This window comes from Meles meles, chromosome 13 (assembly GCF_922984935.1).
Source record: "Meles meles chromosome 13, mMelMel3.1 paternal haplotype, whole genome shotgun sequence".
NCBI lineage: Eukaryota > Metazoa > Chordata > Mammalia > Carnivora > Mustelidae > Meles > Meles meles.
Window position 1 is genome coordinate 46318078 of NC_060078.1, and position 26233 is coordinate 46344310.

At 47.5% G+C, this 26233-nt stretch overlaps 1 protein-coding gene across 4 annotated transcripts in view; it reads right to left on the bottom strand.

The window, feature by feature from the left end:
- The window catches only part of ARHGAP22 (Rho GTPase activating protein 22), a 162473-nt gene that overhangs the window by 79715 nt on the left and 56525 nt on the right, over positions 1-26233 (bottom strand). For all 4 annotated transcript variants that reach the window (XM_046027290.1, XM_046027289.1, XM_046027287.1 and 1 more), the window contains exon 3: positions 5711-5798. In XM_046027290.1, coding sequence (XP_045883246.1) covers positions 5711-5798 — 88 coding nt within the window. The remainder of the gene's footprint in view (positions 1-5710; positions 5799-26233) is intronic.

The window sequence follows — 26233 nt, forward strand, 5'->3', positions numbered from 1 at the left end:
AGGATCCTGGGATCGAGTCCTATGTCAGGCTCTCTGCTCAGCGGGGAGCCTATTTCCTTCTCTCTCTCTCTCTGCCTGCCTCTCTGCCTACTTGTGATCTCTCTCTCTCTGTCAAATAAATAAATAAAGTCTTAAAAAAAAATGGTAAACGGAGAGACAGCAGGGAGGAGGAAAGGATGTAAAACTAGCAGGTACCTCCTAGGAGCTGGGCTCCTGGATCTCACTGTACCCTCCCCAAACCCGAGGCCCTAAGTTCTGTTCCTACTCCCCTTACACAAATGATGAAACACAGGCACAGGGATATTCAGTGACTTGTCCGGACCCCAGGCGAGATGGGCAGCCTGGAACACAGACTAGAGCCAGATGCTATGGGGACACCAGGCACCTCTGGGAGAGTGCAGCAAGCAGGCTCGGCCTCCTGACTTTACCTGGGACTCTCTTTTCTGCACGCAGACACCAGCCTGCCTCTGGGGTCGGCAACCCTCTCATGTTGGGGCCCAATGGACGTCTCCCTGGACTTCCACGTGGTGCCAGTGCTCGCTTTGCCTATAACTTCAACCCCACAACCCTGGTTAGAGCTGAACACCCAGGATGTCAGAGGCACCCGCACCAGGGCTGATGGCTCACAGGGTGTTTGGGAGGTTAGGAGGAGGCAGTCTGGGAGCTCCATGGAAGAGTGAGGGGCCTGCCAGAGCTCTGAGCTGGGCGGCCTCCACCAGAGTCTCCAGCACTTTATCTTGACAAAGATAGTCTGGGGGCCCAAAGCAGACAGGCGTTCAGGCATGGGAACAGGGCCCAGACTTCAGAGCAGCCATTATTATATATCCTCTCTGCCTTCCTGCTCAAGACGACCGCACTTTCCTCTGCCCCCTCAGATGCAGGGCAACAGCCCTTCACATCCCACAAAGACTTATCCTCAGTCCCCCCTGCTGAGGTCCTAGCACCCCCGGGGAGGAAATGCACCTGGAAAGGCATCCCCTCATGGGGCCTGGTGAGGCTGTGTAGAGAGGCCAAGGCCAGTGATGTGACTCCTGGCCCTTGAGAAAACAGAACCATGAACTGTGTCTGGTGCAATAATGTTTGCTGGAGACAGTCTCCTCCCCTCCCTTCCCGAAGGCACCACGGTCCATTTAGGGGCTCCTTGCTGTCTCTGTGTGAAGTTTTAGTGGGCGGGTCTGTCCAGACACTGGAGCGGAAAGGACTTTCCTTACCACCCCAAGGTTGCCAGGTGCAGTCCTATGGCCAAAACACAAACACTAAGAGTCTGGACTTGAGCAAGCGACACCAGGACTGAGGAGTCCGCTGGGATTCAACCTTTCTAGCACACAGTACTGCCCTGCTCTCCGTTCCTGCCTCCAGGACCACTGAGCAGCCCCGCTGCCTGCCCCTTCCACAGTCAGCAACCCAGCTTCCCGATGATTCTGTGTGGCCCCATGACCTCTGGCCAATTCTCCCTTTGCCTGAGTTAGCCTGAGCTGACTTCTCCTGCAATCAGGGCTCTTGCAAGACATAACCAGTGAGGGAGAAGATGTGGCATTCATGCGGTTACTCACCAGAACGACTTAGGGCTCCCATCTAAATCCCTGTAGGCAGCTGAACTGCCTTTGTTTGGTAACACTATGCTAATACCGGAAGAAGAAAATTTGAGACAAGTTGCCCTTGCTTTATCAATTACCTAATTTGCTCCATTAGACACAAGTGTCTTGTGGATTTAGCAACTCTTTCTGTCCACCGTGCTAAAGCAAGCATCTCCACTCCTCACTCCATTCCCATGTATATAGAGGGAGGCCTAAACCTGGCCTGGGGTGGATGCCTGCTTTGCCAAGACAGGGAACCCAGCAAGATCAAGTCAGCAAGGGGCAGACAGCTTTCAAAGGGTCAAGAGTCAGTGGGGCTTGCCAGGTAAAATTCTGGCCACTAATTATAGTGTGTGTGGGTTTTTCCCACATCACCAACCCATTCCCCGACACCAGCTGTGCATCCTACAACTTACTCTATTTTCACACTAACCTGGAGAAAATGTCAGATCCCACAGGTAAAGGGTTCAGTCCTACAAGACAGCTCCCCTCCCCTGCCTTCAGATGCCAATCGCAAGGTCACGTTGTGCTTCTGACCAATGGGCCAGAGATCAAAGATTCCAACAATCCCCTCCTTGGGTTTGACTAATTTGCTAGAGCGGCTTACAGAACTCAAGGAAACATTTTCATTTCTAGATCACTGGTTGATTATACAAAGATATAACTCAGGAACAGCCAGATGGAAAGAGTGCATAAGGCAAGGTATGTGGGAAGGCATGCGGACGGACCTTCCTTGTGTGCTCCATCCTCCCCAGATCTCCACCTGCTCATCAACCTGGAAGGTTTCCAAACCCTCTCTTTTTTGTTTTTTTTAATAGAGGCTTTATTACATAGATATGACTGATTAAATCGCTGGCTATTGGTGACTGAACTCAATATTCAGCCTCTCTCCCTACCCGGAGGTCTACCTGAAAGCTCCTATCTTCTAAACACGTGCTTGGTTCCCCTGACAACCAGTGTCCATCCTTAGATGACCTGGGGGGGCTCCCCAAAAGTCTTCTCACTAACATAACAAAAGACACTTTTACCATTCTCTTCACTTAGGAAATTCTGAAGGTTTTAGGAGCTATGTGTCCAGGACTAGCGTGAACACCAAACATCTATATCTATCTATATCTATATCTTTATCTGTCTTAATCCAAATCAAAAGATCTTACCAGACAACTAACTGTCTGGGCAGAAGTGATCAGGTGAGAAGACCCAAGGTCCTTGAATCCCAGCCCCTTTCTGGGGTCTGGTTCCTTCTGCCTGACTCAGGACTCTGGTTTAGACTCCGGTTTGGAGGTGTCTCAAGCTTCAGTCCCACCACTTAGTTTCTGTGGTAGCCCAGTCCCAATCATGGTGTGGCCTGGTTGAAATGGTGATGTGGGGGATGGGATGGCGGGGGAGGGGTGGCAGCGGGGTAGGTAGAAGGGCTTGTAATGTCTGTTTTGTAATTGGCAGGTATCTCCAGTAGAGGGCGCACACAGTATTTTTTTTTCTGTCTTCGATTTCCTCTTCTATCCTGATGAAACTTGCGATTTTTTAAAAATACAGTTGAAGAACAAAAACAAAACTATAACTTAAAATTCATGTAGCTGATCTCATGCATTATCCTACTTGGGTTCTGCCACATTTCCTGGTTGTCATTAAGTGCTCCCCTCTGGGGAACTGGGTGTGGCAATACACATGCCCCACCTGGCCTTTTGCAGTCACAGTGACTTGCCCAAGGAGATGACTGAGCCTTTCCTGCGCAGTGTTCCACAAAGGCTGACCAGACCCCTCTCTGCCCACCACCGACCCGCTTTTCCTGAGTGGCTTCACCGCTGCCTTCACTCCCACCCCACCCCTACCTTGCCCCCAAGCCTTCGGGAGGGCTACATGTCCAAAGGCAGGAGGGTAGCGCTGGGTGCTCTTGGGGCTGGCACGAATGGGGTGCTTAGAGCACTGCTGTGCTTGGGATAGAGGGCTGGGGGGAACTTTTCTTCCTATAACTACATCCCCAGACCTCCCGCACCCTGCTGGGAAACCCGCTAGGTCCCGAACCAGCGATCTGGTCTGGTGGATGACTTTTTCCCTAGATATCACCCTGACCCTCTGCTACCATCTCGCTGTGCATCCTTGGGCAAGCTGCTTATCCTTTCTAACCCCCAGGATTTTAAAAAATATAACAGTCATAAAAGGACTCTCCCTTAGAAGGATGTTTCGAACATGGCACTAGGCAGAATAATGGTCCCACAGAGGTGTCCACATCTTAATCCCCGGGACCTGTGAATGCTGCCTTGTATGACAAATGGGTCTTCTCCACAACCCCCCTTTGCCATTTTCAAAGAAATCCTTGCAAATAGTTCTGAACCAAATCAAAAGCCTGCACCCTGCTGGTTTCTCCTATCTGGTTCTTGGGGCACAAACTCAGGGCCTTGTTGAATTCATGGCGAGTGTGTGCTGACCTCTACCTTTCAGTTCCAGCTGCCCTGCCTTCCTCCTCCTTGACTGTCAAGCCCAGGGCCCCTGGCCCATCCCCCAGCCTCCCTTCCCTGGCCTGCTCGCCCTCCTGCAGATGGCTGGGCCCTGTCCACCTCACTGTCCTCTCCATTTCTTCCCTACCTTCTTTGCAGAAGCCTTTGCCCCTGTTCCACAGTCAACCAAGCTTCTCTTTTCCATGCCACACTTGGGACCTCTCTGCTGTCCCCTTCCAATATGCAGTATGAATACCAAAGGTTTTGCAGTGGATTAAATACCCACGTAGGACAACCCAAATGAAACCCTGGGTCCTCGTATTTTGCACAAAGGACATGAAATCAAGGAAGGGCTCCCTGCACATCACGTTCTGCCTGTGTCTTCTGTAATTCCCAGTGTGGACAGAGCAGAGGTGAACAAGTCCCTGCCCCAGGCTTGGCTGCACTCACTGCAGCTCCCCAGGGGCCGCCGCTGGCTGGCCTGAGCCTGGCCCGATCCCTCCCTTGGTCGGGCTGCTGGTTGGGTCACCCCCTCAGACTGTTTGGAAACTGTAAACGAGTTGGCTCATAGAGCCCTGTGAGACTCTGGTGTGCTCAGTCCACAGCCACTACTTCCCAGAAGGAAGTCTACATGTGGACAGCACGCTAGTGGCACGGAATGACTAGTCACCCATCGCCCATACCCTGGCTAGAGCCCCAGGGTTCGCTGTTCCCATCCTCCAGGATGGCCTCCTCACTCCAGCTCCTGCGATGGGCTCAAGCCTTCTCTGTCTGTAGAGAGCTCAGCGGTGCCTCAGGCAGGCCAAAGGTGCCAAGTTAGCTCCCAGGAAGCAGCTGGTGGAATTAACAGTGGGCAGGTGGATGCAGGCGGGTGACCCCCAGCCTCCTCGCTCCATGGGCCGGACCCTCTGCGGCCTGCTCCCGTAGTCTCCACCACTCCTGCTGGAATGGAACCTCCGTTCCCAGCAGCAGTCAGCTCACTAGCACTCCCCATATGGCTTTCCTCCCTCCCTGCTCCCTCCCCCCTACTTTTTTGGGAATCCCCTCTGAATAAAGGGCTCAGAGCCTTGTCTCAGACTCTGAGTCGGGGGAAGCCTAGGTAGGAAAACAGCGCCTGTGGAAGCAGCCCTTCTAGAAGCAGACTGACTCACCTTCAAGACACATCTGTTTAGTTCCACAACAGTCACATTTTAAAACTGGGAATTTTTAAAAGATGGTTTTGTAACTGCTAACACGACACAGTTCCTCGGGTTAAAATATTTCCCTTCCTCCCACCATGTCACCATTCTCTGTTTTGAGTGGCACCAAAGAGCTCACTGGAACGCTCTGTCCCCGGGCTGGTGGGTTTTCCCTGGACTTCTCTGCCTGTGATCCAGATGCTGTGTTTGGACCTTGGCCCCAAGAAGTTCCCATGGACTGGTTTCCCTCGCGTTTCTTGTGAACTTTAAAATCCACATTTTCCTCTCTCCCAAAAGCTAATTACTTAGTTGGCTGGATTTTCTAATACTCGCCCAAATTTGCAATAGTCCCTAGATTCGGCCCAAATTTCTGAGTTGTCCTTGGAGACAGTGTTGATGTTCCTATGGGGAACATCCTAAAGAAGGTTTGCCCTTCTGGGCCAGGGGCGCAGTGATGCCCCCCATTGGGGTCACCAACACCAGCCCCTGCACAGAGCCGAAAGATACTTGGGCCTACCTGGGCTGATCTCAAAGAGGTGCTTTCCTGCGTCCTCAGGGCCAGGAAGAAGTTCGGTCACCCGGGTTCCTTGTAGAGAAATAAATCCCTAAAACGAAGAGACAGACACAAACACAGGAGGCATGAGATGGCTGGGAAAGGGCTTCTGGAGAGAGAGGGCGGGGCCGCGGAGTTCGGGGCGTGGCCGTCCAGGCCCTGGCTGGGCAGACTGGGTACCTCGAGGAGCCCGTCTGGGGCCCCTGGTGGAGTGGGGTGGGCGCTATGGTTTACACACACGGTGGTAAGAGCTCTGCCCACAGGCAGGGCCGGGACTGCCTGGAAACGTTACTCCCTGGGTAAGGCACAGAAATGCAAATCTGGAGCAGGGAAGACGGCCCCCATCATCCACACCATCTCACTGCCCGTTCCAGGGCACCCATCTGCAGCCTTCCTGGAGCCTGAGTTTTAGGCTGTTGAGGGTCAGGGACAGGAAGGCGGGCTTCTTGTAGGGAACTGGCCCCCAGCTGGCACAGGAGGAACCACAGATCAACAGATCAGAGTCCAGCTCTGCCCCCTCCTGGTGGGTGGGATTTCATTTCTTGTCCAGTGGGAGTCAGCTACCACACAGGAGGTACCCAGCGCTGATCATGCCCTGTGCCTGGGATACCTGTGTGTGTACGTGACACCGGGGCGGTGGGGGGAGCCCACCCCACTCTCTGACACTGGAATCTGGCAGTCAGGCTAAGAGATGCAGGGAAAGAGCGTGGGCTGTAGGTTTGAGTCTCAGCTCTACACTTCCGGGCTGTGTGACCTTAGGCAGACCACTTAACTTCTCTGAACCTCGGCTTCCACGTCGGGACAATGGCACAGTAACTGCCATTTCTCATGGGGGCATCAAGACACCAGATTCCTGTTCAGGGGGTCCTGCTCTAGCTGGGGTGCTGTCACAACTGCCTTTACGTCTGCCCTTGGCCCACCCACAGGGCCAGCCAGGACCCCCTTTCTCTCTTAAGGACTGATGGCTGCAGAGGCTTTTCTTCATTTTGTACATGTTCAGATTTGCTCATTTAAGACCACAGATGGTTCTGACTATACATTTTTGGCTCCCTCCACGAGAAGCCTATTTTAAACTCCATTCCTATAGCCTAATTGTCCAGGTTCAAATCCTGGCTCAGAACTTAATCACTGTGTGACCTTAGACAAATTGCTTAAGCCCTCAATGCAACCTCATAATTCTGTTATTCATGAAGTAGGAATAATCATAATAATTTGTGGGGCTGTTGTGGGCATTGAATGAACGAATACCTGGGAAGTCCTTACATCAGAGCCTGGGACACAGCAAAACATTGTTGTCTCTGCATTTGCCCATGGAAGGGGCCCGATCATGTCACCACCCCCAGCTCCCAGCTCCTGCCTGTGTTCATGGAGGGCTCATGTCCTCATGCCATCTTTTCCAGACAGTTCCTGGAACTGTCTGGAAAACCTCTCCATGGCTGCTGGGGTCTGGCACTGCAGGGACCAACTGACAGACCTTTTCTCTCAGAAGCAACGTAAAGGCAGGACTGCATCTTCACTGTGTGGACAGACTTGCTTTAGAGAAATTACAGCAGTAAACCAGAGAAGCAGCTGGTAATTGTTGTAACTGAATTATCAATTTCTTTCTTGCTAGGGAATCCGGAACTACTGGGAATAAATGAGGAGTGCCGCCCCAGGACGGGGAACCGTGCTCATTGCAGGGTGTGGATGAGATCCATCGCTGGCTAAGAGCGAGGTGCTCGCTGTTTCCGTAAGTGTGTGATTCTGGGCCTCGTGCTTTCTTCCTGTGTGCCTAGAAATCTGTCATTCATAAAATGGGAATAACACGGTTGACATGGACATTACTTTCTACTCCAGCTACATAGAAAAGCAGAAATAGCACTGTTTATGGAATTGTTCTAGAATCCTGGCTCTTGCTTGAAATGCTTGGATTTCCTCTTTCTGGAGGCCCCTTGGGGCAGGCACTACTATTCGCCTCTTCCTGGAGGATCAAAGGGAGGTTGACAACGTGGAGCCAGCAGCTCCTGGTCCCACGGCTAGCAAGGGCAAGCCAGGGGTGCCCCAGCCATGTCCGACGCAGGAGAGCTTTGCTTCTCATCTGTGGTAGTAGACTGTGTGCAAGAAAAGCTGCCGTGGGGAGCCAGCCTGTGACTTTGGGACCCGCCGTTCTCCTCTCACCCAGAGAATCCCACTGTGGCTCCCATCACAGCAAGGGGACTTCAGATCTGGCTTTGGGCCGCCTAGCTCCCTCCTGCTCGCACACATCCAGAGCATGGCTTTGATCCTGGCGCGGTGCTCAGGCACTGGGTAGGAGTAGGGGCAGGGAGAGGGGCAGGGGAGCAGGAGCAGTGTGTTTTCCCATTCCTCTTGTGACAGAAAGTAGTAGAACGTGGAAGGGGTCCACAGGAAGCACCCGGTGGAGACATTCGGGGGCGGGCATCAGAATCACCTTAGAGCTTGTCAAAACACAGAGCACCGGGTCTGGGGGGGCGGGGGGCATTGCTGGCAAATGTTTAGCCACAGGCTCTCTGAGGAAAATAAGGCCACCAAATTTGTAGTGTTTGTCAACTTCTGTGATAGAAACCCCCCACGCCATGGCTGATTTTATACATTGATAGAACACAGAGGGGCGCCTGTGTGGCTCAGTGGGTTAAAGCCTCTGCCTTCGGCTCCGGTCATGATCCCAGGGTCCTGGGATCGAGCCCCGCATCAGGCTCTCTGCTCAGCAGGGAGCCTGCTTCCTACTTTCTCTCTCTCTGCCTGCCTCTGCCTACTTGTGATCTCTATCTGTCAAATAAATAAATAAAATCTTAAAAAGAAAAAAAAAGAACACAGAGACAAAATATCGGTAAGGATGTAGACGGTCTGAAAGAACACCATCAGCTCACTTGACCAAATGGCTGCTGCCTGTCAAAGCAGAATGGACAATCTTTTCAAAGGCACAAGAAACTTTTATTATGATGGCCGTAAGCAGGTGTCCATAAAGGGGAAAGAATTTAAATACAACACATGTCCTCTGATCACAGGGGAATGAAGTTAGAAATCAATAACAGAAAGATTTTTGGAAAGTCCCCAGATATTTGGAAATCCCATTAACATATTTCTAAATGATCCATAGGTCAAAAAAGAAATAAAAGAAGTAAACAGTACTTTGTACTGGATGAAAATGAAAACACAATGTAAAAAAAAAAATTTAAAATGTCTTTGAAGAAGTACTTGAAGGGGGAGCCTGGGTGACTCATTTGGTTAAGTGTCTGACCTTCATCTCGGGGTCTTGATCTCAGGGTTGTAAGTTCAAACCCCAGGTTGGGCTCCACGTGTTTAAGGGATAAGTTATAGTATTCAACACTGATATTTGACAGGAAGAAACACCACTTAGGCCTCTACCTTAAGAAAGTACGTAAAGAAAAGCAAGTTAATACTCAAAGAAAAGAAAGAAAAAATAAAGAGCAGAGTGGCTACAAATAAAATGGAAAATAGAAAAATAATAGAGAAAATCAATGAAACCCAAAGCTCATTTTTTGAGGAGATCAATACAATTGACAAGCCGTTAGTCAGACTAACTAGGAAAAAAAAGAGATTGCCAATATCAGGAATGAGAGAAACGACATCACTATAAAGTCTTCTGATATTAAAAGGATAAGCTAATATCAAGAACAACATTATGCTAGTAATTTGACAGCTTAGATAAAATGAACCAAAAAGACAGAAACTACTGTAGCTTAGTCAGAAAGAAATAGCTAAATAGCCCCTATCTTGTGCAGAAATGGAATCTTCCCACAAAGAAAACTCCAAGTTCAGACAGCTTCATTAGTGAATTCTATCAACTATTTAAAGAAGAAGTAATACCAATACTACCCCAAATTTTCTTGAAAACAGAGAAAGAATGCCTACTTTCCAATGCTTTTCATGAGGCCAGCCTTATCTTTATACATAACCAACCAAAGGCATTACAAGAAAAGGACACTACAGATTAACATTCCTTGAGAACATAGATGCAAAAATTCTCAGCAAGATTTTAGCAGATCAAATTGAACAATATATGAAAAAGGAAGATACATAATGAGCAATTGGAGTTTGTCCTGAGTATGCAAAGTTGGTTGAACATTCCAAAACCTATCAATGTAATTCACTATATTAATAGAATTAGATCAAAAGATGCAGAAAACGTATTTGAAAAAATTGAACATCCATTCCTGATTAAGAATCTCAACAAGTTAGGGATAAAAACCAGTTTCCTCAACCTGATAAGGGTATCTTTGAAAAACTAAAAGCTTATACCCCACTACAAGTTCTTTCCCTAAGACCAGGATCAAGACAATGATGCTTAAATTCTTACCACTTCTTTGAAATATTGTACTGGAGTCCTAGCTACTGTAATGCAAGAAAAAGAGAAGTTTTCCATATTGGAAAGGAAGAAGTAAAAGTGCTTTCACAGACAACGTAATTTGTCTCTGTAGAAAATCTGGTCAAAACCTACAGAGAAAGCCACTAGAACTGATAAATGATTTGGCGAGGTGGCAGGGTTCAGGAGAAATGCACAAAACGGAATCATATCTCTAGATACTAGCAACGAACAACAGGAAATTGAAACTCAAATCCATTTTTAATTGCACCAAAAATAGGAAATCCTTAGGGATAAATATGGCAAAATATGTTTGAGATCTATACACTGAAATCTGTAAATCATTGCTGGGAGAAATGAAAGAGGCTCTAAATAAATGGAGAGATACACTGTGTTCATGGGCGATTGTTCAGAGGCCAACTCCCCCCAGATCGGCCTCTAGATTTAATCCAAGAACCAGTCAAAATCCCAGTGGGATTTTGTAGAAATTGACCAGCTGATTCTAAAATTCATGTGGAAATATAAAGGACCCACAGAAGCCAGAAAATTTTGAAACAACAAAGTTGGAGGTCTACTACTGCCAGATTTCAAGACTTACTATAAAGTTACAGTAATCAAAACACTGTGATATTGGTGTTAAGACAGAAAAGTAGATTAATGAAACAATAGGAGGGGTGTGTGTGTGTGTGTGTGTGTGCGTATACACATAATGATTTTTGACAAAGTCACAAAGGCAATCCAGTGGAAAAAGGATACTGTCTTCAAGAAATGGTGGTGGAACAAATATAAATTTGTGTGCAAAAATAATGAACTTTGATCCACAGCTCACATCATGTCACATATGTTCAAATGAATCACAGGCCTACATGTAAAATCTAAGACTGAAGCTTCGGGGAGATGACCTTTATGACTTTGGATTAGGCAAAGAGTTCTTAGATATAACAGAAGCACAATCCATAAAACAACTAGTTGGTAACGTGACTTATTTCAATAAAAACGTGGTTCCTTAGAAGTTACTAAAAGAATGAAAATATGAATCATGAAATAAACGAAATGAAAATGAGAAAATACGACAACGAGAAAGTATTTGAAAATCACATGTCTGAAAAAGGACTTGTGCCCAGATTATATAAAGTATTCTCGAAACTTAATAACCCAATTTAAAGGAAATAACCCAATTTAAAAATAGTCAAAAGAGTTAAACAGGTACTTTACTGTAGAAGATAGGGTGGCAAATTAGCTTATGAAAAGATCCTCCACATCCCTGGGCATTCTCATACACTTTTGATGGGATACTGATTTGATAAAGCCTTTTTGAAAGCAATATCGCAATTTCTAAAATAATGTTAAAATAAGAACACCCCTTTAACCTAGTGTGGAATTTTGAGGATCTGTTCCAAGGAAAGACAAATGCATAAGGATACATGTATGATGTCCACGGTAGCATTACTTTCCTAACAGAAAAAGTGGAAAACAACTTACTTGTCCATCAGCGAGGGAGTGGTTCAATTATTTTGGGTATAGCCAGAATGAGGTAAATACAAAAGGCTTCTAAGCGGAATTGTTAAGTTAAAAAAAAAAAAAAAAAGAGTGCTAGAAAATAACTGTAGTAGGTTTCCTTCCCAACTGCTGTTACTCGCCTCTCTCCAGAGCCCACAAGGTACTGAACATACAGAGAGGGCCCTGACAGCTTGCACTTTGGGACGGAGCGGTGAGGCAGCTTTATGGTTTGCCTGGAAGCGCCGGCATCAAAATAAGGAAATTTAATAATAATTAAAAAAAGGCAGATCATTCACAGGGCACTGCCCACACCCGATGGCTTGTTGCCATCTTCCCACTGGCACTCCCCGACAGAAGGCTTCTCCACTTAACATGTCAAGGGCTGGGCCAGGATGCCCAGCATGACCTCAGCAGGAATGTCCACCTGTCATTCTCAGGAAAAGGACAGTGATCTTCCCTTCCTTGTCCTTTCTGCAAACATTAGAGCAGCAGGTCTCTCAACTTCCGTGGGACTCAGATCTGGTGGCGGCTACTCTCCAAGCCCTCTGATGGGAGTGCACCAGCCTCTGTCCAAACTCCCCATCCTCCCCAACCCATCCCTGCCCCCAGGCTGCTGCAGCTCTCTGGGCAAAATAAGCGTCAGGGCAACAGCTCCCAGGGTACCTGGCAGTGTGGCAGCCTGAGCTTGGTCCGGGGGACAGTAAGGGAAACAGTAGCAACCATGGCCAAGATTTCTGTCCATCTCTCTCCGTTTAGCTGTCTCACCCTCAAGATTTGCTGACGTAGTAAAAAGGCAAGCAATGATGACATTTTCAGTTTAGGGAGGGGTGGGACAGTCAAGGACACGGCGCAGGTGTGTGCTGCAGAGAGATCTGGTTTCAGTCCGGATCCCACTGCTAATCAACAGGAAGCCTGTGAACAAGTTTGCCTCGCCCAGCCTCAGTTTCCCTCTCTGTTCAAAGGGGTTCTCAGGGAACCAAATGCGACAGAGTGAACAGAGGGCCTGGAGTGGGGTGGGCTGCGGCAGACAGCCAGGACGGCAGCATGGTGAGGCATCTTACCGAGAGCTTAATGACGAGGGCTCTGGCACAGACAGGAGAGCCTCAGTTTCCTCCTCTGTGATGGACTGTATTTTAAATATTTCACTAGCTAACGTCTGGATCGCTCTGGGTTCAGAGCCTGTCTAAAGTGAGTGCTGTTGAGATTTGTGAATTATTTCATAGCCAAGGAGTAGAGTCTGCTTATGACCATTTTTCAGGAGTTAGAATATATATAAACACTTAAAAATAATTTTAGGGGTTTATAATTATTGTGACATCTCACTTTCGTGGGACTTGTGCCACTCCTGGGCTGAGCCCTGGATTTCTTACCTGTAAAAATGAGGGTATTAACCTCTGTCCTTTACTGCCTGAGCTAGTGCTTTGTAAGCACTTAAGGCTGAATGAACAGGCACAATTGTCATGATTATTATTGTAAAGACTATTTTGGCCATTATACCGTTTTTTTCTGGGAACAACCCTTCCTGCGATAATAACCATTGCTTATGCCCCCAAATAAGGTCTGATGTAGATTCAGGAGTCCCAGGATGATGCCAGCAGAATTCCTCCTTTACAGTTTGTGATGACAGCCCCGTGGGGACCTCCTGCAGGATCTGGGATGCCTGCGCTCCTCCTACTGGCCTGAGTTTTGGGGTTCGTGGTAGTCCTGAGAACTTCGTACTCTAATTGAGCTCTCTCTTCAGCCTGATTAAAGGCTGGCTCTCTGGAAAGTCTTCATTTTTCATCCTGTCTAGAGAGAGACTGTCTGAAGAACCAACTTCTGAAATGCTCCTTAGCAAGCATGTGATAAGATTTTCCACCGGCAGCGTCTTGGAAAATTGTAGACACATTTCAAAAAGCAATCACTCAAGGTTCCTTATCTCCTGTAATTCTGATTGTAGCCTCAGATCAATCTTAAAAAGCCTTAGCCTCTGACACTCAACCAGGAACTGAACCACTCCGAATTTTAAACAACAGAGATCAGAACGAAGTTCAGTGCCAAGCAGGGAACATCCTCCCTTTCCTTATCACACAAGCCTGTAACCATGACTATTACTGTCCAAAATGCAGATATTAAGAAAGGCAACGTAAAATTGGAGACAGATTGCTTCTTGGCTGGGGCACTTTACCTCCCTAGGGGTTAGAGATGAGTCACTTGCTCAGCCGATGTCTGCTAAGGACTTGCTCCTGAAGCTTCCCCCAGCAGATTCCAGAGTGATGCTGCATTTGGTGGGCTCCACATGCCCCCAAACCCTGCTTTAGCCAGTCTCCCCGGGAAGCCTGTCAGTAAGTTTACCTTGAGGGACAGCAATGTGTCCTCTAGCAGGAAGAAGGGACTTGGGGGTTGAGTACCAGCACCTTCCTAGCTGACCGCAGTCCCTGAGTCCCTTACCTATGGGGCTGCCCAGCCCAAGGCCTAAGCCCATGAAGATGGATCCAGATGGGATCTAAGGGTGAGCCTTGTGCCTGGGGCAGACTTGCAGCTCTAAGCATGGGGTCTGGGCAGAAACCCTAGGAATGCTTTGGCCTCATAGCTAACAGCAATCCCAACCCCCAAGGAAGAGTCCTTTGTGTGTGTGTGGATGGGGGGCGGTGGGGGGTGGTGGTTCCTCTTCCTGAGGTCCTGGTTTTCCCTGCTGTTAATTAGTTCTGCATCACTCCAGGTTCCTGGTCTACACTCCAGCTCAGATCATGTATCCCTGATCTGCACTGAATCATTTCTGGGGCTATCCTTTAGATGCCCCCAACTCCCTGGATCCCTAAGTCTTGTAGCAGGTGGTGGGGTTGAGGCTGTGCCCCAGATCCTCAGCTAACACCTTGCTCCACCCAGGGTCCTTGTCATCACTGTGGGGATCCTAATGCCTGTGAACCAAGTTCTGGGAAAGAAATGCGATGCCATGTTGGAAAGTGTCTGTGCAAAGCCAGTGCTCACGAGATTCAGCATCCTGGCCTTGCTGGGTCAGACCCACAGTGCCTGTGGATGTTGAGTAGTCTTCTAGGGATACGAGAGATTAATGTTTGTGACCAATGGACTAGAATGCTTATACAGGGGCTTTCCAGAACCTTCTAGTAGTGATGAAGCTCTGGTCAGTGGGACTGGGCAGGAGTGACCTCCAGCTTTCTCTCTTTCCTGCCCTGTTAGGTCAGCCTTGGAGGCCTCGAGAGACAGACGAGTTTGCCACCTGGCCCACAGCGAAAGAAAAATGTTTTATTGTGTTTAGGTGCTGGGATTTCAGGACCAATGAGCATTGTTTATTGTAACTAATTAGAAGTTATTTTGAGATATTAAATTTAGGTAATTTTATCCCAAACTCTTCACTTGGTCATACACACAAAACGGTTTAGAATCATGGTACTATTTAAAAAGTGTATTTTTATGAAAGTAAAGCTGTTTAATTCATAAAGATTATTCCCCTGCTCTTCTGATTGGATGTTGGGAGGGAAAGGCAACGAGAGGTGTGGCCCATCTACTTGTGGTAATGGTTTTAGGAGGTGTGGGGGAGCTCCCTCACTTTCGTGCTCAGAAGCACTGGGTGGGGCTTGGAAGAAGGTCTGGGTTCTGGCCTTGAGCTGTGATGGCCATGTAGTAGCCCCTTCCTGCCTGACTTGTTTGGACTGGAGCACTGGCAGGAAACAGCAAGGCTGTAGATCCCTGTGAGGCGGGGGGGGGATCATGCCCCCCCACCCCACCCTAGTCCCAGGCAAATGCCCAGCCTATGTAGGATCTCCCCTGGATGGAACATGAAAATGACCCCTCTTCCTCCTTGGCTCACTGGACCCCATGGTAGGCCTGGTTTTCCAGGTGGAGGGGTTAAGGGAGAAACAGGGAGCCCAGGGCACTTGCTGTCACAGTAGAGGGCCAAGGCATTCACACAGGAACCAGCCACCAGCTGCACGAGCTCTGAGCTTCCTAAGGGGAGGGAGGGGGATCTCCACTGGTCACCCATCTCTTTCCAGTGTTTCATCCAACCCAGGACTTGGGTGGATGTTGGTGTAGATTTCTGTCCCACCTCAGTGCTCACCCTGCTCTTAGCTCTTTGGAGCCTTCCTGGCAGGTTTGAAAAAGCCTCCACTATTCCCTCGGAACTGGAAGCGTGGGGGTTGGAGGGGGGGCGGGGCACAGGGCCTCTCTACGGGCCGGGTCTACGGCATTGAACCCTAAGCGTGCTCTTCCGTGCAGTTGTCCTTGCTAGGTTTCCAGCCCTCTGTCCCCATGATAAACAGGCTGTCCCAGAGGCTGACCCTGCCTGTTCAGCCTGGCCCACGCTTCGGAGCACGCTTCCTCAGGAGTTTGTTTCTGCTGGGAAAAGGCACTAGTGACGAGTGCTGAGGCTGGGTCCAGGGGCCTGTTTTGAATGGGAGGGCCACTCCCTTGGCTGGAGATGGTTTGGTTCTGTCTTACTGTTCTCAAGGCCCTGCAGCTAGTGCTGTGCTCAGGGGGACATTGTGTCTCTGAGAGCAGCTGCTGTCCTGTGCACTTGGGAGCAGCTTAGTCTGAGAAACATGGTAGAGATTCCTGTGCACAGACTTGTGCCCGGCAGCCCTGCAGAGGTGACTGCCGCCAAAGGGTCCAGGCCGTGTTTGCTGAGAAAGGCATACCTCCTCCTGATGTTCTCAAAAGTTGCTGTTCAGAATGTCATTCTCCATGGGGGAAAACCTGAGAGATTTCCCCCTATGGTCAGGAGCACGACAGGGATGTCCTCTCTCTCCACTGTTGTTAAACATAGTACTAGAAGTCCCAGCTTCAGCAATCAGACAACAAAAAACAAATAAAGGGCATTCAAATTGGGAAAGAAGAAGTCAAACTCTTCACAGATGACATGATACTTTACATGGAAAACCCAAGAGAATCCACCCCAAAATTGCTAGAACTCATACAGGAATTCAGCAACATGGCAAGATACAAATTCAAATGCACAGAAATCAGTTGCATTTCTAAACACTAACAATGAGACAGAAGAAAGAGAAATCCCATTTACAATTGCACCCAAACCATGAGATACTGAGGATTAAACCTAACAAAGAGGTAAAGGATCTGTACTCTGAAAACTACAGAACACTCATGAAAGAAAGTGAGGAAGACACAAAGAAATGGAATAACATTCCAAGCTCAGAGACTGGAAGAACAACTAGTGTTAATGCTACCCAGTGCTATGCTACTCAGAGCAATCTACACATTCAGTGCAATTCCTATCAAAATACCACCAACTTTTTTCACAGAGCTGGAACAAATAATCCTAAAATTTGTATGGAAACAGAAAAGACACAGAATAGGCAAAGGAATGTTGAAAAAGAAAACCAAAGCTGGTGGCATCACAATTCTGGACTCTAAGCTCTATTACAAAGCTGTCGTCATCAAGGCAGTATGGTACTGGTACAAAACAGACATATAGATCAGTGGAACAGAATAGAGAACCCAGAAGTGGACCCTCAACTCTATGGTCAACTAATCTTTGACAAACCAGGAAAGAATGTCCAATGGAAAAAGGAGAGTTTTGTTTAACAAACTGTGTTGGGAAAATTGGACAGCCACCTACAGAAGAATGAAACTGGAGTATTCTCTTACACCATACACAAAGATAAACTCAAAAGTGTTAAAAGACCTAAATGTGAGACAGGAAACCATCAAACAGCAGCAACCCCTGTGGTCTCAGCAACTTCTCTCTAGACACGTCTCCAGTGGCAAGGGGAACAAGAGCAAAAATTGAGCTATTGGGGCTTCATCCAGATAAAAAAGCTTTTATACAGCAAAGGAAACAGTCAACAAAACCAAAAGGCAACCTATGGAACAGGAGAAGACATTTGCAAATGTCTAATCTGATAAAGGGCTAGTATCTAAGATCTATAAAGAACTTATCAAACTCAACACCCAAAAACCAAAAAAATTCCAGTCCAGAAATGGGCAGAAGATATGAACAGACACTTCTTCGAAGAAGACATTCAAAATGACAATAGACACATGAAAAAATGTGCCACATCAGTTGACATCAGGAAAATACAAATCAAAACCGCAATGAAATACCACCTCGCACCCATCAGAATAGCTAAAATTAACAAGTCAGGAAACAACAGATTTTGGTGAGGATGCAGAGAAAGGGGAACCCTCTTACACTGTTGGTAGGAATGAAAGCTGGTGCAGCCACTCTGGAAAACAGCATGGAGGTTCCTTAAGAAGCTAAAAATAGGGGCGCCTAGGTAGCTCAGTGGGTTAAAGCCTCCGACTTTGGCTCAGGTCATGATCTCAGGGTCCTGGGATCGAGCCCCACATCGGGGTCTCTGCTCAGTGGGGAACCTGCTTCCCTTCCTCTCTCTCTGCCTGCTTGTGATCTCTGTCTGTCAAATAAATAAATAAAATCTTTAAAAAAAATAAAAAGAAGCTAAAAATAAAACTAACCTATGACCCAGCAATTGCACTACTATGATACAGATGTAGTGATCTTAAGAGGCACCTGAACCCCAATGTTTATAGCAGCAATGTCCACAACAGCCAAACTATGGAAAGAGCCCAGATGTCCATTGATGGATGAATGGAAAATTAGATGTAGTATATATATACAATGGAATATTACTCAGTCATCAGAAAGGATGAAATCTTACCATTTACATCGATGTGGATGGAACTGGAGGGTTTTATGCTGAGCAGAATAAGTCAATCAGAGAATAACAATTATATGGCTTCATTCGTATGAGGAGCATAAGAAACAGTGAAGAGGATCATAGGGGAAGGGAGGGAAAGATGGAATGGGAAGAAATCAGAGAGGGAGACAAACCATGAGAGACTCTTAACTATGGGAAAGAAACTGAAGGTTGCTGGAGGGGAGGGGATGAGAATGGGGTAACTGGGTGATGAGCATTAAGAAGGGCACATGATGTGATGAGCACTGGGTGTTATCCGCAACTGATGAGTTACTGAACGCCACATCTGAAATGAATGGTGTGCTCTATGTTGGCTAACTGAATTTAAATAAAAAAGAAAAGGAAAGGAAAAGAAAAGCTGCTGGTCATTCTGGAAATGCTCCCTTCATCCTCAGGGACCCCTGGCAAGGCAGCAGTCCTACACAGACCCTCCCAATCTCCTCCATTTTGCTCAGCAGTCTACTAATGTATTAAGAAGCTAGAATGCCCCAAGTATAATTAAAACTAAGTTATTCTGGTCTAAACAATGAAAAAAATTTATTTTTGATGCTGTCTCAATGTTGTTTGATTTGTTTTTCTGCCTAGTAATAGACAAAACTAGCAATTTACCAATCAGTCTTGTAGCTATTACTGAAAATTAACTGGCTTCAATTGAAAGCCAAAGGATTGATGATAAGTGGGAGACACTTCAGTCCTGGAGGCTAATATCCATGGTGACTTAAATGAGCAGACCCTGAGAGAAGCTCATTATATTTGCATCAACAATCAGGCCACATTCAAGGAAACACAGATGTCATCTGGAGAAGGCGAAGATCCGTTTTGCAGGCAGGGACAGTGGGTGCAAAAGAATTTGGAGGCAGCCAGACACTTGTCTCTTGCTGTTTACATATCTTTGGGTGTATCCTCAGGCCTCTTAGTATCTTGGTTTTCTTTCCCCAGAGCAGTGGCAAATATATATAGCCCTATAATGATTAGTAGTAGGTATCCACGGGTTTTGCTGGTCTCCTTATTCTGGGGCCTACTTCAAAAACCACTGCTGTACGGGGCAAGATACACTTTAAAACAGACATTTTGGGATGACTCCTTCAATATTATATTTTTCCTTCCCATGCCAGATGCAGAAAAAAAAAAGTGTTTTAACTAAACGTTGTTTAAAAATTGTTTAAAAACAAGTTGGCTGCTGTTACCAATTTGAATTTACGAAATACGTTTCTAGTTGATTTAAAATAGCTGACTAGAATTTTCCTTTTGATCTGTTAAACAGTGGGGAGTAGTATTTCTCAAACAGCTTCAAAAATACAAAGCCTCCTTTTAAAAAAAAAAGCCACAAATTCTGATGTTTGATCCTAAGTAAATGACTTTCTCTTTCTATAAGACTCCAGTGAGTAATTCTTTGTGAAAGAAGCATTCCAAGTTGTCCCTAAGGACGTTTGACCCAAGAAAACATTTACTGTTTAGTTCTTGTTCTGCAGCACTAATGGGAACGTTACTGTCAGTCCCTAGTTAGCTCACGGCAGCCTCGAATGCCCCATGGATACCTGCTCAGGAACTCTCGGATTAACCTGAGGCAGCGAGCTGGGCTTTCATGGCATTTCAGTGCCTTTCCACCACACTCGTGGGTTCCTTCTGAGTGCGGCGAGATCACTGGGATTCACTGTGGCAAGATCTATGGTAGCATAAGAAAGTTATTAGTCACTTGCTCTTCTCCACACAGATTTGCAGGTGGAAAGTAGGAAGGAGGAAGAGAAGTGAGGCTCTCTGGAAGTTCTCAGGAAGTCAGCAGCAAGTTCACTGAGCCAAAGGTGACCAGTTGGAGACACCAGCTGCAAAGGTCCCATGGGATCAAGGTCTGTATCCATCAGCACTCTTGCCGCCAACCATGTCTCCATGAAGACCTTGGCCAGGGCCACAGTTGGAGTCCTTTACCAAATGGCCACCCAAGACCAAGAGTGGTGCCAATAGCAGGAACTCTGGGTCAGACCCTTGGAGCTTGGCTGCTTCTTCAGCCTTGTGTTCTACTCATCCGGATAGAACTTTTGCAAACCACTATGGTTTGGCTGACTTTCACTGTTGTGCCTCCATTCCTCTTTGCCTCTGACCTTTTGGCTTTGAGAGCTGAAAGGGCACTTGGAGATCATCTCTGGCCAACTTCCCACTCATTGATCAACTCTCTTCAAAGCCAAGTGGCGGTCGGGCCTCAGCTTGCACAGCACCAGGGACCAGAGCTCAGCCCTGACCAGCAGACCACTCCACTAGCAGAGGGCTCTTTCCATATGGGGGGGGGTACATGGTGGTCTTTGTCCTGGCTACAGCTTCTGAAGGTTCACTGAATATAGTCTTGTTCACATGAGGTGCCCGGCCCAAACTAGTGCCCTTCCCAGGATTTGTCTTCTCCAGATGATTTATTCAGATTGTCCCTCGTGTGGAGGGGCGTTCAGATCCCTCCCCATCCTGGCTGTCCTGCTGCGCTGAAAGTGTGGTGCCTTGAGGGGCTGTGATGTGGCAGTTGCGACCTGGTCTGCCCATGGCAGAGCTTAATGGGTTTTCCCGCCCCTTGTTCTAATTTCTGTGCCTCTCAATACAACCCATGGTTCCCAGTTCTTCTGGCAACCATAACTCAATATTAGTCTGTACTGAGCTTTGAAGGTAATTTAAACTCTTAACTCTGCCTCATGCAGCCTGTTCTTAATCTAGGTCTCTCTAATCTGAGAAATCAAGTGATCTTTTGAACCAAAGGGAGGACTTTATATTTTATCTTAACAATTTCCCATGAAACCAGCCATGCAAAGTTATTTTGCATCTCCGTGCTGTTTTCCACCTTTGCAGCCCCTCCCACCTCTGCAAACTCACGGGATATGTCTTTGGTTTGTTAGTGTCATCAAAAGCACGCCTCACCATAATGACGAAGACAGTGGATTCTGCAGTCAGGTTGTGTGGTTTAGATCTTGGTGCGGTGCTGTCTAGCTTTATGCGATCTTAGGCAAGTCACTTCACTTCTCTGTGTCTCAGTTCCCTTCTCTGGAAAGTGGGGGTAATGATCATTCCTCATTGTTTCAGTCAATTATCGCTACAGGGCACACCGTCCCCAAAATTAAGTGGCTTAAAAAAAACTGACTTTTTTTTTTTTATTATTATTTCTCATGATTCCATGGCCTGGAATGCTTGGCAGTGACCTGGCAGTCCGGCTCCCCGGCACAGTACACGGCCACTCCCTCAGCTGCCTGCAGCTGGTGGCTGGGATGGGCTGGAAGGTTCCACAGAGGCCTGACTCGTCTGTCTGGGCCATGGGGTTTCTGTCCTCTGAGCATTTCCTCACCGTTGTGTGGCCCATTCAAGCAGCCTCACAGCTTCCCAGAGCAAAAGCAGAAACTGTCTGGAGCCTCAGGGGCTGAACCTGGAATTTGCCCAGCATCACTCAGTCTCATCAGGGATGGATGGAGGGAAGCAGATTCCAGTTCCTGTTGGGAAATGCAGTGGGCTCTCAGGGAGCATGGGAATGGGTGGTGGCCCTCCTTGGAGTTGATCTTATCACATACCTTGTACAGTTGCTGTGAGCATGACAGCAAGTTAAAAAGGAAGCTTTTAGAACCATACCTGGTTCATAAGACATATAAATGTTTGCTTTTATATAGATTCAAAACCAGAAGGTAAGAGTCACGATCAGGGCTGTGGGTCAAGCCATGGGACTCCTCTTGCTTGACTGCGCTGTGTTGCTTGCTAAGCCTTCACTGGTTACCGTCCACCCAGGAGAGAAGATCACTGCTGGGGATTACGTATAGGTTGAATCTCAGTCTCCCGGCAGCCTATAAGGTAGGCATGGCTATTCTCATCTCACACCGAGGAATGAGGAACAGTGGCTCAGAGAGGGAAATCTCTTCTCTGGTTACTCACTAGAAAGCAGTGAAGCCAAACTCCAAAAATATGTCCTTTTCCATCATGTGGGATTTTGTAAAATGGCTTGCTGGGGTCCAGACACCAGGTACCCATCGCAGTCCTGACACCCACTGGCCTGGACTCCTAATTGAAGAAGGCAGTGTGGACCACAGGCAAGCTTGCTCTCGGGGAGCCTTGCTGATTCGGGTGGTCCTCACTCTCTGGGTCTGTCCTTGGCTTTTCACATTTCATTTTAGAAGCCTTCTCAACACCTCTTGGAGCTCTTCTGTTTTAGATCCCACTTGAAGGACTGGAAAAATCTCGTCTCTCAGAGGTTGAGCAGCACTGACACCACAATTTCCGTTGTCCGACCCTTAGTGCAAGCAGGACCCAGAACACCACACCAAAAGTGGGAGCAAGGACGGCTTCAGTCATCTCCCCACATCTGCAGCTCATGGCTGGTATAAATGGGATTTCAACCCAGGCTCTCTGATTCCCAACATGGAAAGTTATAGTACGCAAGCTTCCACTCCACCATTCAGAGCATCATTTTCTCCATCTCTACGATGGGAATGAATTGTACCCACCCTGGTAAGGTTGCTGAGAGGCTCGAAGGAAATCATGAATGTTTATTCAACAAGTGTTTACTGAGCTTCTACTTTGTGTCAGGCACTCTTTTGGACACCGAGGACAAGATCAAAACTAAACAGACAACATCCTGACCTTGATGAGCTTACGTTCTAGTAGGGGAAGGCAGATCTATAAGCTCCTTGCCAACCATCAGGCATTTTCCAAAAACAATGAAATATTTTCCTACTGAGGATCCAACAGAAGGTTGGTGCAGAATTCACCCATTCATTCAATTCAATCCTTCCTTCCTTCCTTCCTTCCTTCCTTCCTTCCTTCCTTCCTTCCTTCCCTCTTTTATTCATTTAAGCATCACATATTACCGAGCATCCATTATGTGCTTGGACTTGGGCTGGATGATGGGAAAAGAGAAGGGATGAGATCAACAGAGGCCTCACCCCCCCACCCTGAATGAAGTTGCCAGTTCAGAATGGAGAACAGACATTCAGCTGAGCAAGTGTCGTAAAACAGCAGCAAAGCAACCACAGCAATCATCCTCATCCTCGTCTTCGGCTAAGCTGAGAACAGCTGACAATCTATGAGGGATGCTCCATTAGTGTGCACTAAACCAACTCCAGCTGAGTTGGATTTACAAGGTCCAGACATGAAGGAGTGTCTGACGCATGGGCTGCCCCGTGACATGCTGTGACCATAGGACGGGCTGTGACCAGCCTGACAGCACTTTGATTATGACCCCAGACAGGGCTGTGATGAGGGCCATGGTGGATAGAGTCTGACATAGGCAAGGCTGAGAGGTTCTGTGGGCAGACATTAAGCAGCCCAGCAAAGAGCTGCTCCCTAGCCGCCCTGCTGTGCATCTGGGACTTAGGCACTACAGTAGCCTACCCGTTAACCTAGGCTGATGCCAGCCCCCGCTTCCCTCATCTGAAAAACCCAGGCACCTTCTCCAGGGGCAAGGACCCCAGGGACTGGCTCATGACGGCTCCGCTTTCCCTGGGATGTACGTGTTTGGTACACAGTGGCAGAGGGTAGGGATGACTGGATGCAGGTGGGCACATTCTCTGTGACCTTCAGGCTCTAGGGTCAGATGACCTCTCCTTCCTCCCCAGAGGTTTCTTCTTTAAGATTTCTGGCTTCTGACTGTCCTGGGTTAATGTTCCCTCCTAGAAGTACATCTACTTTCCCATCCATTTTGTCTTTACTTCTCCCAATTCCAATTTCAATTTTTATTTGAAATGAAATCAAACTTTAAATCAATCTCCTTTCCCATGGTTGAGCTTCCCATCACTTGCACTTCTGGAAAAAAACCCAAAAAACAAAACAAAAAAAAAAAACAAAAAACAAACCCAGCCTGTTCTCCAGGTGATTTTTAAAAAGCCTGCAGCTACGTTAGCTGCCCAGGGCATAAATCGGAAACTCTGCCACCAGAGGCTGTGGGCGCCACCTGCCACGCTTTCTCCCTGCAGCCACCAAGCCTCTGCATCCCCTTGCTCCAGGCACCATGGCTAGAAAGCCATGAAAGCCACCATGGCTAGAAAGCCTAGAAAGGCCACGCTGGAGGTCAGGATGAGAGCTGCCTCTAAATGGTCTTTCTGCCTCCAGCTTGGTCCCCTCCCAACCTTGCCTGTGCTGGGTTGGATGACTTCCCTCTCAGAGCTCTGAGGGCCAAATATGAGCCCCCAAACCTTCGCAGCCCCCTAATGCCATTGGCAGAATAAGGACCCAGGCTCCTGGACATGGCACCCAAGCTCCTCCCCATCCAGCTTCTGGTATCCTGTCCATGGCTTTTGTTCCTGTCAATACAATGAGCCTCACACTTGGTTTTCATAGACTCTGGGCTCCCTCCTTGGGCATGAGCTGCCAGACACAGAGGCCCCCCAGGTTCACTTTAAATGCATTTTCTGAGCACCTCCAATGTGCCAGGGCCAGCTCTGCAAGGGCAGCTGGGCTCTGCAGCTCTGTCTAAAAGAGGGAGCCCTTTGACTCCTCAGCTCATCCCCCTTCTGGGGCTGTGTCCTTGTCACATTCCCTCTCTGGCTTGGGTTTTTCGATTTTTTTCTTTTCTTGTTTAAATTAAAAATATCTTAAGATACGGATTTATTTTACTTATTTATTTTTAAAGATCTTATTTGCTTATTTATTTAACAGAGAGAGACACAGTGAGAGAGGGAACACAGCAGGGGGAGTGGGAGAGGGAGAAGCAGGCTACCTGCGGAGCTGGGAGCCCCATATGGGGCTCCATCCCAGGATCCTGGGATCATGACCTGAGCTGAATGCAGACACTTAACGGCTGAGCCACCCAGGTGCCCCTAAGATACGGATTTAAATGAATATAGTCTCACTGTAAGAAATTAAAAGAATACAGATAAGTCTCAAGTGTCTAGGTCACCGCCTCACTCTCCATGCCCTCCCTGCAGCTCATATTCTGAAAACCCCCAAATAAATTATTTCGGTTTTATTTCCCTCGCTTTTCCAGTTAAGGCCATATCTCAACCCAGCTGAACAATCACATAGTGCCACAAGGCAGGGTGGTTGACAGTAATTCCTTCCCCTTCTACAGGGTCTGGATCTCAGCCACAGAGAGGGAGGGTGGACAGGCTTGACATGAGGTTGTTCAGGAGATCACTGATCTTGTTGCTTTTTAAGCCAAACTTCCACCACTTCTCCTGTTTTTGGCTCCTGTTTTGCCCTCATTTCCGGAGATAACTGGTCTTGCCAATTCCTGAGCCTACGGTGGGAGGTGAGGGGTGCTGCTTTGTGAACCAGACAGATTTTTGTGCTCTCCTACTGCTGGCTTGGAATTGAGCTCTCTGGGGTCTGCTGAGTCAGCTACCTCTTGCCCATCTGTTTTCTAGCCTCCAGAATGCTGTGACGGTGGCTGTCTCTTGTCCCTTCCACCTAGCCCTGTTCACACCTTCAAAACACCTTCCAGCGCTCTTTACCAGAGTTGTGGGGTTTTTAAATGTCGCCTTTAACTAGAAGTTTGCATTCAACTTTTGATTCCTTAATTAATTTTGGAGGTATTATGAAGTGTGTGTTTTTAACAATTTATTTCAGAGAGAGAAAGAGAAAGAGAACACACGTGCAGATGGATGTGTGGGAGCACCAGTGGGGTGGGGCAGGGAGGGGCAGAGAGAGGGAGAGAGAATCTCAAGCAGACTCTCCGCTGAGCACAGAGCCCGAAGCAGGGCTCAATCTCATGACCCTGAGATCATGACTTGAGTCAAAATCAAGAGTTGGATGCTTAACCAACTGAGCCACCCAGGCACCCCATGAAGTATATATTTTATTTCCACATGTCTAGAACTTCTCTCTCACATACACACACCCTCATCATTATCATTTTGCTCTTAATTTAGAAATCTTTATTTTGCACTATAGTCAGTGAATATGTCTCTATAATTTCACTTTTTGAAAAAAAAATGGAGAAAAATGAGTATTTTTTCTTTGTTTATGTATCCTTCAAAGCTAAGAGCATGAATGTTTGCAGCTGCTCTATTTTCTCAGTATGTTGTGTTATGAAATATT